The sequence below is a fragment of the Epinephelus lanceolatus genome, chromosome 7, assembly GCF_041903045.1.
Source record: "Epinephelus lanceolatus isolate andai-2023 chromosome 7, ASM4190304v1, whole genome shotgun sequence".
Classification (NCBI taxonomy): domain Eukaryota; kingdom Metazoa; phylum Chordata; class Actinopteri; order Perciformes; family Serranidae; genus Epinephelus; species Epinephelus lanceolatus.
Window position 1 is genome coordinate 39,275,659 of NC_135740.1, and position 12,101 is coordinate 39,287,759.

Sequence of the window (12,101 nt, forward strand, 5' to 3'; positions counted from 1 at the left end):
GTTGTACGGGAGCCGGAAGAGCGCAATCTTGGCTTGATTGCAAATTCAAAACCGGTTTGACACATTTAAACATATAGTCGCGTATGGACAAAGGTTTGGGAGGAACAGCTGCTCGGGGATGATGTCGAGCACTCAGTGCTTTTACTTAAGTATTAGTTGTAACAACGAGTAAAAGTACTGCACTCAAACTAAGTATTAGCAGCAATAAATACTTAAAATGTAAAAATGTAAAAGTACTGCATTATTGTGTAGGCTCATCACTTTAATGTTGCAGCTAATAAAGTTAGAGCTCATTTAAATTACTTTATATGCTGCTGGGTGTCTTAATCTGTAATAATACATTAGAATTTATTAGTTGATTTATATTTTGTATTAATAATCTGAATATGAAAGGTAACTATAAATAGTAGTGGAGCAAAAAGTACAGTTTTTATTAATTTTATTTATTTAACCAGGAAGTCCCATTGTGACCACAAAAATCCACACTAAAACCACAACTATTCAAACATAGTGGCCTCTCAAGAAAATCAAGCACATGTCTCTATCACCACATTCTTTATGATGCCCTTAAAATCATCAGTGGAAATAAATTATTTAATTTTGGATCTTTTTGGAGATTGTTCATGTCCAAGGTGCAGAGTAGGAGAGTGCAGCTCTCCCCAGATCTATTAAAACCCGAGCTACTAACCCCACAGTACTGGCTTCCAAAATGTAGATGAGTAGAAGTTTAAAGTTGCATAAAATGAAAAGTTCCTCAAAATGGCACTTAGATGCAGTACTTGAGTAAATGTACTTACCTACATTTCACCACTGGTTTACGTCACAGATGCAGACAATACAAACACATCTGTTTGGTAATTTAATTGGCTCCAGCCACAGATGATTCAACAGAAAAACATTATTAGCAACACATCATACTCGCTTAAATATTTGTGGTTATTTGGTAGTTATAGTCTTTTCATCTTTTGTCAGTGGTGGAACAAGATTTCAGATCATTTGCTTCCTCTACATCACTTTAATGTTGCAGCTGGTAAAGGCAGAGCTAATCTAAATTACTTTATATACTGCTGGGTGTCTTAATCTATAATAATACATCATCATTTATGAATTGTTTTATATTTTGTATTAATAATCTAAATCTGCAGAGTAACTAATAAAAATGACAACATTGGCTTCCAAAATGGAAGTATAAAGTTGCATAAAATGGATACCTCAAATTTGTAATCAAATACAGTACTTGAGTAAATGTAATTAGATTTCACCACTGGTTTACTTCACAGATGCAGACAGTACAAACACATCTGTTTGGTTATTTAATTAGCTCCAGCCATAGATGAAAAACATTATTAGCAATGCAACATACTCTCTGAAATATTTTTGGATATTTGGTAGTTATTTGACTAATAAATGCAGTCAATTCATATTTTGTCAGCATAGAACAATTCAGCTCCTTACATCCCCTTCTTTGGTAAAAGTAGAAATACTACAACATAATAATACACACAGAAGTCCTACATTCAAAATATCACTTAAATATAGCAAAGAATTATAACCAAAATGCATTTAAAATGCTTATTAAGCAGCATAACCTCTGATATATTATTATATATTATTAGCATTTTAATGTTAAGTGTTGGTTGAGGTGGGGATCATTTTGCCCACCTTGTAAAGTGTTCGGTGGTTTAATCTTTGACACTGCATCAAATACTCAAATAGAGTACTTAAGAAAATGCAGTTGCTGTGCCAACTTATTTTTGGTGCTTCAATTAAGTGTCAAGAGGATAAAAATACAAAGAAAACAAGCATAGTATTGACTTAAAATTTACCAATCAAACGATTGCAGACAACTTGAGCATGTTCTGTTAAAACACATAAAATAAAAAACTCAACATTTGTCACATATGGCTTGTGGTATCATCGGAGCTTTTCCTTTCAGTAGAATTTAATATTCTCAGTCATATTTGTTCACTACACTTTGCATCAGCCCCTTGAATGACAAATCTTACAATGGTTATAAATAAGCTCTAATCTTTATTTCAAGTGGAGGGTCTCACTGTGCTATGACAGATATCATATAAAAACACACATTCTGTGGAACTGGTTTATTTGGTCACTGAAATTTTGCAACTTTGAAGTGGTTTATTAATTAACACCTTTTAATGCTATCAAAATACATTATAAATATTAAATATATTATACACCATAATTAGGGCAAACAGTATCTAAATGACAACATGACACTGACACTGCTACAGACTATCGTAAAACAAAACCTTTGTATTTACAATACAAAAATAGCACAGATAGAGACGCTCAAAGACATTAAATAAACACCCTCTGATCTACATGTGATCTCACGCCTCGTTGAAAAAGTCTAACAGAGAATTTAAGTCATAATTATCAAGTATCTCCAGCAGCGAGGACACCTTCGTTTTCACATTCTGGCCTTTGAACTTGAATTTGTCGATGAAGAGGTCTGTGATCATTCCTACAGGAGAGACAAAGTAATATTACTCACCACCAGACAACAAGCTCTACTTTATAAAGTCAGGCTCATAAAGAAAAACAGTACTTTTGGGTAACAGAGCTCCTGTCTCACGACTTGAGCAATGAATGACAAAGATAAAAAATGAATAAAGATACATAGAGAAGAGGAAGGAAAATCAGATAAAAGCTATGGTAACGCAGTGATAATACAGCACCATAAAGCCTCTCAAGATGCGCTGGCTGCTTCTTGTACTCCTCGAGGAGATTAGTGGAGTCATCCAAGATGTCACGATACTCCGGGATGAGGAAGTCAGCGTTCCCCTCGTGAACCTGAAGCTCCTACCAATCACAAAAATCAGAGAGGAGGTGGGGGTGGAGGTAAGTAAGTGAAGAACATATGAACTTCCCAAAAAGCCTTTCAACAGCCCAGAGATAATGACTGAGAACCTGCAGCGTTAAACAAAAGGCAGCTTGTGGGAAACAAAGACGATTCAGTTTCTGAGTGGACACGATTAAGTGATACTTACTTTAAGTGCGTCAATAAGCTGAACTTTTCTAGCCAACAACAGCTGGTACTCCAGCTTTGGATGGATCATCTTCAGAGTGTGGCTCACAGAGTCATCATCGATATCTGGGAGATAAACAAAACAAGCCCCACTTAGACTGAGTGCGTTTTAGCAGCCTGGGGCGGCTTATTGTAATGCCAGACCTCAGACCTGGAAAAAGTCATTCATGCATTCATTTTCTCAAGATTTGATTATTGTAAGATCGCCTGGGTCTGGCCCCTAGCTACATATCAGAAATGTTGACCTCATATGAGCCAGCTCGCAGCCTTAGATCCCCTGGTGGGGGACTCTTGGCCGTTCCAAAGTTGAGGCTGAAATCTAAAGGTGACCGTGCTTTTGCCATCAGGGCCCCTTTGGAACAACCTGCCTGAGGAGATAAGGCTCACAGATTCAGTAACTTCTTTTAAATCACTTCTTAAAACTCACTTTTAAAGACTTGCCTTTATGTGATGTCGTTTATTTTAGATTTTAGATTTTAAACCTCATTTCTTTTCTGTTATTTTATTTATTTATTTATCTTAATGAGTCTATCTTTTTGTCCTTCTCATCGTTATTCTTTTATTTGTATTTATTTATTCATTTATATATGTCATCCTTTTGGTCTTACTCTCATTTGCCTTTACCGTGACATTTGTGTGTTAAATTAATTTTCATGGCTTTGCCCTCTATTTTTCTCGTTTTATCCAATTTGATCTTGCTTCTGTTTTGCCTGACTTTTTCCTGTTATTCGCCCCTGAGTTTTCCGCTTTTTGCTTTGTTTGTCAAAGCACTTTGTAAACTCTGCTATATAAATAAAGTTATTATTATTAATGCTTTTCAATGACAGTGAGGCGTTTTGCTCGTTGCTTTTGCTTTGCTGAGCACCTCCTGTTTTTCTGATGGCAGATTGTCAAACTGTCCCCAACTCGTCCTAAAATAAGTCCTGCAGCGACCATCATCCAGGAGAAGGATGGGATTTAATTTACTTGTGATAGTGATAATCCACCCACCATACGAAATGTTCAGGTTGATTTTCCTCTTGGTGGCTTCTTTAGAGAGAACATCACTCAGTATGGAGATGGTAGAGATGTTGTCTGACCTGAAGTGACCCTCCCCTTTGCTAAAATTACAAAACAAAATGAAACAAAACAAAACAAAACAACAGTTGTCAGTTATCTCATAATTTCTACAGATGTATATGTAATCCTAGAAGAGCCTTTCTATTATGTGCCTGTATTTACCAGTAGGTGGCTTCAAGCTGTGTCCCAAGAAAAGTGTTGTGGAAATAGAAAGTGATGCTCTCTCCTGCTGGTGTTTTCTCAGGCACCTCTGGCAAACAGAAAACCACCCAGGAGTGAATCTCAGCAAAACTGAACTGTCCCACCAGACTGAGCCTGTTCATGGGCCTGCAGGACAGACAGAGAGACAAAGTAAGAGACAAAGATGGTCTGTAAAATCATAATCATGAGTAGATAAAACCACATGATTGCATTTTTATGACAAATCGTTCAAAACAAAACTTCTCAGCAACCTGTTGGCATTAATATTTTAGAGGAGTCTTTTAAAGATGGATCTTTACTGGGATGACTAATCCAGCTTTTGGTGTGGGGCGGTGTTTTTAAGGTTTTCTTTAATAAAATGTAACAATTAAATACTATTCTTAGTATAACTTTATGTGATATTGGCTGTTTATATTATAATGCCTACAATTAGACTAAAGCCCTGTTCGCACAGGCCTAGTATTACCTGGGGAGTTCTAGCAATTTGTAGTAATTGCAAATGTCACCTGTGATCTTAATCCAATGTGAATCCATGTCCGTAGCTTGTCAATTTAAGTTCCCGTACACATGCTGCATCTTTAACCACCTGGAAAATGCAAGATCACACGCTGGGTGCTTCTCTTTTGTCTTTTCTGTGCCAGCTTTAAAGAGTTCAGCAACAGGTTGCATCCGAGGTTGATAAGCACCCTGAACATGCACTGTATCATAGACTATCAACCTGAAATTCTGAGTGCAGAGCTGATCTTCTTCCCGGCACATTATGTGTAGACCTGTTGTCTGTGGGACAGATGTAAAGCTCTGCAGCCCTGCACTAACATGAGCAACTTCTCCTCCATATTTATCACAGACTGATATTTATGGAAGCAGGGAAAGAAATCTACCAGCCGTGATTGGTTGGTCCTTGTCACATGACATGCAGTGCACACTACTGCGTTCCAGTGGTTGAACTCAGTTTATCTCAGGGCACAGCTGTTGCGCCCAGAAAAATAGGTGCTCAGGAACACATGCATGCTGCGACAGCATCGCTCAGGCGTTTGAGCGCACCTGCCGCGCTTCTACATTGATTCAGGGTGCAAAAAATACAGCATGTGTATGGCCTCTAACATTTAGATTCAATCCAGTTTAGATTTTCTAACTGAAGTCATCACCTGTCTTGGTCAATGCTGTGTGTCCGCTGGTGGAGGGACAGGGGTTTGATCTGGTACTGTCGGACCTGGCATGTCTTGGGTTGCAGTCTGGGGGTAATGTAAGCCTGCAGGGTCCCATACTGTCCCTCGATGGATCTCACCTACGACAACAGTCATTATGGATGAAACATTATTTTCCTGCAGTGCATCATCGAACACAAAGAAATGAAAAAGACGAGTGGTACAAGAAACAGCCGAGTGCTCTCTGTTACTCATAATTACACAAAGGAAGGTCCACAATGGTGTTGTATGAGTAAATGTGTGGTGTTACCTTGAGCTCGAGTCTTGTAGTGTTAGCCTGGCATCTGTACGTGGCTAGGAGGAAGTTTCCATTAGGCTGCTGGAGACAAAATAAGAGAGTCAGACCTCCGGGAGCAGCAGCAGACTCATGACTTCATTTGTGAAGTGTATTCATTTTGTGAAAAAGAAAGAGTTCCCACAGCTCACCTCTGAATCACATTCACTGAAACTGACAACAGCTGAATTCTTATCCACATCCAGCAGGTCTATGGGGACGTCACTCTGCACAGGAGATTTATTTTTAAGTTACATTTTTGAATGTTCATGTCTCCATAATGGGATTTACAGTATGATCTATTCATTTTTAGGAGAGACTTCAGGCATCAGAGGCTCTAACAGCGGTGGTTTAATAATGAGCTGACCTGGAGCAGCAGATTGTCGATGGCAGTCTGCACCTCCAGAGTGAGGCTGTAGCTGGCATCATCCTGGCAGAGGGTGAACTTGTCATTGATGCTGAAGATGGGCACAGCAGAGACAGCTGTGCTCGACTGGGAGGTCTGCTGGTACTGCTCACGGCCCTGCAGGACTTTGACCTGCAGCTGCTCCAGCTCTGCCCTGAAGGGGAACAATACGATTTGTCTTGATTTTGAATGGCGCATCACACAGGTGTTGATTGTTCCCTGTGTCAGCCTCTCTGCGGCTTGTGGTAGTATCAAGAAGTCGCTACAGAAACACTTGAAAAAAGAAGCTGGGACTCAGAAAAAACCTCTATATGGACACTCAGCCTTACATAATAAGACAATCACATTAAAGGCAGAAGTACAAACTGTATAGTGAGGAATGAAGCACTTTTTGCTGGTACCTGAGTGCCTCCACTTTGGACTGGGTCTCCTTACTCATCCTGACCTCGTCTCCAGGGCCGGCCTCAGCCTTCTGGGGCTCAGTGGTCAAACCTGTCACCCATCCTGAAAAAGGTAGTGACAGTGGTAACCCATACTACATGTGAGACAGTCCCAGAGAGAACGATACATCTCTAATCAAGTATGAAGTACTGCAGACAGATGGATGGTTTGACAGAATAACAGACACATTTCCTTCTCTGACAGAAAATGTGGGAACACTAGATGCACTGTTTTTAATTTTTTCATCTAACCTGTGTAAGTAGCAGTCAAGACCTCATCATAAGATTCCTTCCCCACACAGCCACCCTGGATTGAAGTGACGCTCTCTGACAACACCTGAAGCCAAAAAAAGACAGGAAACTTTGACCATCAGTCATCAGTATCAATCCTCTAAAGCCCCGTTCAGACCAAAATATGCAGCGAGACGAGTTGAAACAGGCAACTACTTGCAATGTGCCGTTCTGTAACGTTCTACGACCGGCCAGTTCACACTGCTGCAACTTTTCTTGTCCTGATTATTTCGTCTGAACTGGGCTTAATACACAAAATCACAATGGGCTTGGGCATCTCAGAAAACTTCAGTAATGTATTAATCCACAGGGAAGAATATAACTAATACTATCAAAAGGCATAAAAATGTAAGCTACTGTTTTCTTATAATGTTCAGAGACACTGGCTTGAATAGACTTCATTATGAAAAAGCAGGTTTGGATTTTCTAAGATGGAGCTGCACAGTATGAATGCAGCAGAGTGTGGCTGCATGATCAATAAACTCATATTTGAATCTGTGGCTAAACATTACAATATATAAATTGTAATCTGATTGGAATTTACAGCAATTGAGCCAAGTGGGATATAAATCGGAATAGTAGATTCTCCATATTTGGTGAGTTGTGCTGGGCATAAACTCACATGCTCAAAGCGTAACGTGGGCCCATTGGTGCTGTCGAAACCATAGACCTCAACTGTCCCGTCATCCCTGCCCACCAGGATGTCGTTCACTCCGTCTCCAATAATGTCATGAGTGTCAATGCAAAGAATTCCTGAGGGGAGACAGACAAGTGTAAATCTAAGATGTAGCGAACTTATATATTACTAATTTGTATTCAACTGGTTTAAACATGCAAAACCTTCACATGGTCATGTACACAACATACCTCCTTTCTTTTTGTCATTGTCAATCTCCCATTTGGTCGCAGCTGAGGACTCATCGATCTGGACCAATCCTATTTTGCCATCTGTTGTTCCGTAGAGGATCTCCTCTCCTGTAAAGAAGTCACTGATGTTATGTCAGATCTGAGCTGTATAAGGCAGTCACATGTCTTATTGTTCCCAGCACACACAGCACAAAACTTGCCTCCATCTTTGGTGTACTGTTCCAAGACAGATGGAGGGCCAGGGACTTCAATGTCATAGGCGAGCTCAGACCCCTACACACACACACACACACACACACACACACACACACACACACACACAAAATAACCCATAGAGTAATAAATCTAACATGGTTGTTTGAGGTAGAACAACTTAGTGTATCAATATCAGAACAGTATAAGTAGTTTTGTTACCTGCAGGACTCTGAGAACCCGATCTTGGCAGGCCAGGACTGGGACGAGGCGAGTCAGGTTTTCTGAGGACAAACATGTGATGTCATTGATTTTGTCTCCGGAGAGGTAGTAGTCTTGGTCCTTGCAGTCACAGTAATGGTTGTAGATGTAACTTGCACACACAAAGAGGTCAGCGCCTGAGACGTGCCTGGAAAAGAGATGACCAACATCACTCTGCACAGTGAAAATCACACAGTTCTGCATGAGTCAATAAAGCAGTGTAAGCCAACTGAAAAGATCAGATGTGTTTCCTACATGGCGTTAATGCTCTCAGTAAGGTTGGCGTCAAAGGTGAGGAACTGTTTGCCTTTCTTGGTAAATCCTCGGACCTGAGAACCAGAGCAAACGAAGATCTTCTCCTGAGGAGTTCCTGCAGCTCCTCCAAGGTCCATTCTGGCTATTTTCTGCCCGGGAAGTGTTTTAAACACGGGCTGAAAGAGAAGAGTCAACTTTCTTCTGTTAGAAACTGAAATTCAACACACTGAGATCTAACTGGCTGTATGATAAGGTGAGGACACTCACCACTGCTTCTCCCTTCTTCATCCCAAAACATGTCAGTATACCATCATGATCAGCAACAGCAACCTGAAACAAAGACACAACCATGATGCTTTAGTATGTAATTAAAAATACAACACACTGCATCAAACTCTAATAAGTCCTGATGAGTCACAGGCGTTTCTCTGACAGATTTTACCTTTTGGGTTGCCTTTTTTCCCAGTGCTGGAAGCAGCCTCATTGTTTTCTGGGATGTCACACCAACCTGTGAGGACAAAGCAGAGGCAATAAGGCCCTAACATACACATACAGTTCATACTACTGTCCACTGTGTCTTATAGATAATTCATATTTAGACCACTGTCTATACAGCACATGTCAGATCTATAGTGTAACACTGTGTTCATATCATCCAGCTGTTAATTGTGTATAACATCTGCTCATGTATCTGTTCATACTACTTATAGTTTAGTTTCTGGGTTTTCTAGTTTAGTTTATTTGATGTGAACATGACAGTAGCATTAGAATTGTATATTTATGCACAAGAACCAGAGGTGCTGTATTTAATGTTTGTAGCAAAAAGCTAATTTGCATCACCTGTCCACAGGAGGCTTTTTAAAATCAAAATATTAAAAAAGAAAAAGCATTGACGAGAACGTACACATAAAAAACATCGGCAATTCAATACACAACATACATTAACAAATACCACAATATATCCACAAGGACACATCCATAAATAAACACACATAACCCATCCCCAAATCCATGAACAGAAATATACCCATACAAAAAACAAACCACTGGTGTGTCTACTTTGATGTTAAGTGTGAGATCAATGTGTTTCCTCTTTTAACCATGATTTAATACCTCTATTAAAAACATGAAAATTGTGTTGCATTTTCAATTCAGTTGGTAGACAGTGCCATAGTTTTGCTCCTTTAACAAAGAAGACTGGGTGTCCAAATTACGTGTTGTGTAATGCAATGTGACAGTTATGGTCTGCTGAAATCAGTGCGTTGTCTCTACTAGTGTGCTGGTGTCTTGTAACATATTAAACAGAGAAGGAGAATGGCCGTGTAAGCATATAAAATTAAACTTTGAGTTAGAATAGCTTATAAGGCTTTCAGAGCTTAACATAATGTGTTTTTTCAAGATGTGACAATGGGGCCACCTCATTGAGTCTTGTCCATAATCTTAACTGTCTGGTTATAGAATTATATGATGGGTTTAATAGCTGATTGAGGGGCTTGTGACCAGGTAGAGATGCATTATGATAAGTATCTATTGAATTCATATATACCCTTTATTGCTTGTTATCAAGCCTGTTTATAACTCGTGTTATCACTAGGCGTATGTACATTACTCAACTACTTTTTGCACTTCTGGTTAGATGCTAAACTGTACTCAGTGTCATGGCAATCACACTGAATCTAATTTAACTGTATTATAACAACAATTGATAAACAACATCCAATGTCAGAATTAAAGACATAAAAGAGCATCATACACCAAACACACCACCGTCTGTACTTGGTGTTACCTGAATATAATCCACTCGATTAAGATGGATCTCCATCGTCTGTCTTCACTGGGTGTCTTCTCTTAGAGGAGGAAAGTATGGAGCAGTTCCTCCACGTAGGTTATCAGGTCACAAAACTACAGGGGTCATTAGTTACAGTCCACTTTCTGCTGTTCACAACTTTCCTTCCGATTTAAAGGCGACAATAAAGGCGAAGAGAGACTGGGATTATCTAAAGCAATGAGATTAGCTCTACGTGCTAACGTTAGCTAGCAAGCTAATTGGCTAACACGATTTATTCGCACGCCAAATGTCTTTTTCGCTTTAACAAAAGCTACAGAGCGACGTCAAAACACCGGAAGTGAGTATCCGTCTGTTTATGTTGTGAAACCGGAATTAAAAACTATTTTAACGCGAATATTAGTGAACGTTAGGCAAGGTCTCTGAAACACTCAGCAACAGATGAACGCAGTACCCGTTGTCGTTGGCAACGTTGCAGCCGCAACAAGCTGTGATGCCATTGGATGATCCTGACTGTGGACATTTAAACCGTGTCCTGACTGGTTAGCTCGTAAAGACGCTGCCACCGTGTTCATGTAGTGTCAGAATTGACGGAAAAAAAAAACAGTTTTAACAGTAAAATTCACGTGAATGCTCCTTCAAGTCAGAACAACTCGGAAAGTCGGTGAAAATGATTTAACAGGAGTTGACGAGTTTTGTCAGCCTTGACAGTTAATTCCGTCAAATTTGGTGTTTGTGATAAAAACAAGAAACTTGGACTGTATTCTCAATGTTGTCTTGATCTTGGGGAAGGTTTTCTCACACATAAACGCAGATACTACGACTAAACCAAGGAAGCGTTTTTTATTGTATAGTTGCCTTGGACTAAGCCCAGTTTGAACGACTGGAAGAATGAGTTAAAGTTCTTGAGTAAATCAGTATAGTTCTTAGAGACACAAAACGTGTCTTCAGGTAAACATATTTGAGACATTTGAGATATGTATATATGTATGTCTATATAAGTACTGTATACAGCCTATATATTATTCTATTTTGTTGACTAATTTAACTACCTATTTTACTGTACTGACTAATGTTGTTTTTCATGGAGTTCCATGCATTTATTAATTTCATTCACTGTCCTTTAATTGTAATAGTACGTTGGCAACACATGTCAGATGTCATGCCAATGAAGCCCATTGAATTGAATTGAAATCTCTCATATTGTTTTCATTAGTCCACCATACACCAGTATGTGTAACCTTCCTGTTGACCTTTGTCAAATTTGACACGTTTCCATAATTTTTTTTACATCAGAAAGCTTTTTTCTTCCATCTGCTTGCCCCAAAACAACATGGATGGTTCCACACTACACTCTTTGCATATAAAATTCAGTATTTCATCAATTAACCAACAATGTGTTGGTTTATGCATCATCATCCTTCATCCAATTATTTCCGTAGGCCTATATCATAACCTGTCAGGGGCTATAGAGACAGACACTATTCATGCTTCACACCTATGGGCAGTTTAGAGTCACCAGTTAACCTAACCTGCAGGTCTTTGGACTCCCTGGGAAAAGAAACCCCCACAGAGAACATGCGGCACGGGGCTCGACTGCTTAACAGTACAAGCCAATGGAAAAATTCCACCAGGGGAAAGCATTGTTTTTCCTCCAGGTGGACGTGACGTCACGGGAGCTTCCCTTTAGGATAATCCTCACGATCCTGCTCGGTAAATTTCATATATACCAAATCATCCCATATTTAAATGCTTTTTGATAGATTGATAGATGTTTTTTTATTTTAAATTGCTGTCTGTTTTGTTTTG

At 39.4% G+C, this 12,101-nt stretch overlaps 1 protein-coding gene across 2 annotated transcripts; it reads right to left on the reverse strand.

The window, feature by feature from the left end:
* Positions 1–1,805: 1,805 nt before the first annotated feature.
* On the reverse strand, positions 1,806–10,774 carry bbs7 (Bardet-Biedl syndrome 7). 2 transcript variants are annotated; one of them, XM_033632718.2, is made up of 19 exons: positions 10,293–10,774; positions 8,949–9,014; positions 8,774–8,836; positions 8,507–8,682; positions 8,213–8,399; positions 7,999–8,071; positions 7,799–7,906; positions 7,554–7,684; positions 6,893–6,977; positions 6,602–6,704; positions 6,162–6,354; positions 5,947–6,021; positions 5,771–5,836; positions 5,461–5,600; positions 4,274–4,438; positions 4,043–4,152; positions 3,015–3,118; positions 2,703–2,826; positions 1,806–2,488 (listed from the first exon to the last, which is right to left on the reverse strand). In XM_033632718.2, the coding sequence occupies exons 1-19, from the start codon at positions 10,326–10,328 to the stop codon at positions 2,355–2,357; spliced, it is 2,139 nt and encodes a 712-aa protein (XP_033488609.1). In that variant the 5' UTR covers positions 10,329–10,774; the 3' UTR covers positions 1,806–2,354. The 2 variants fall into 2 exon arrangements, with proteins under 2 accessions (XP_033488609.1, XP_033488608.1); XM_033632717.2 differs by having other exon boundaries at positions 5,771–5,839; positions 10,293–10,773.
* Positions 10,775–12,101: the final 1,327 nt, after the last annotated feature.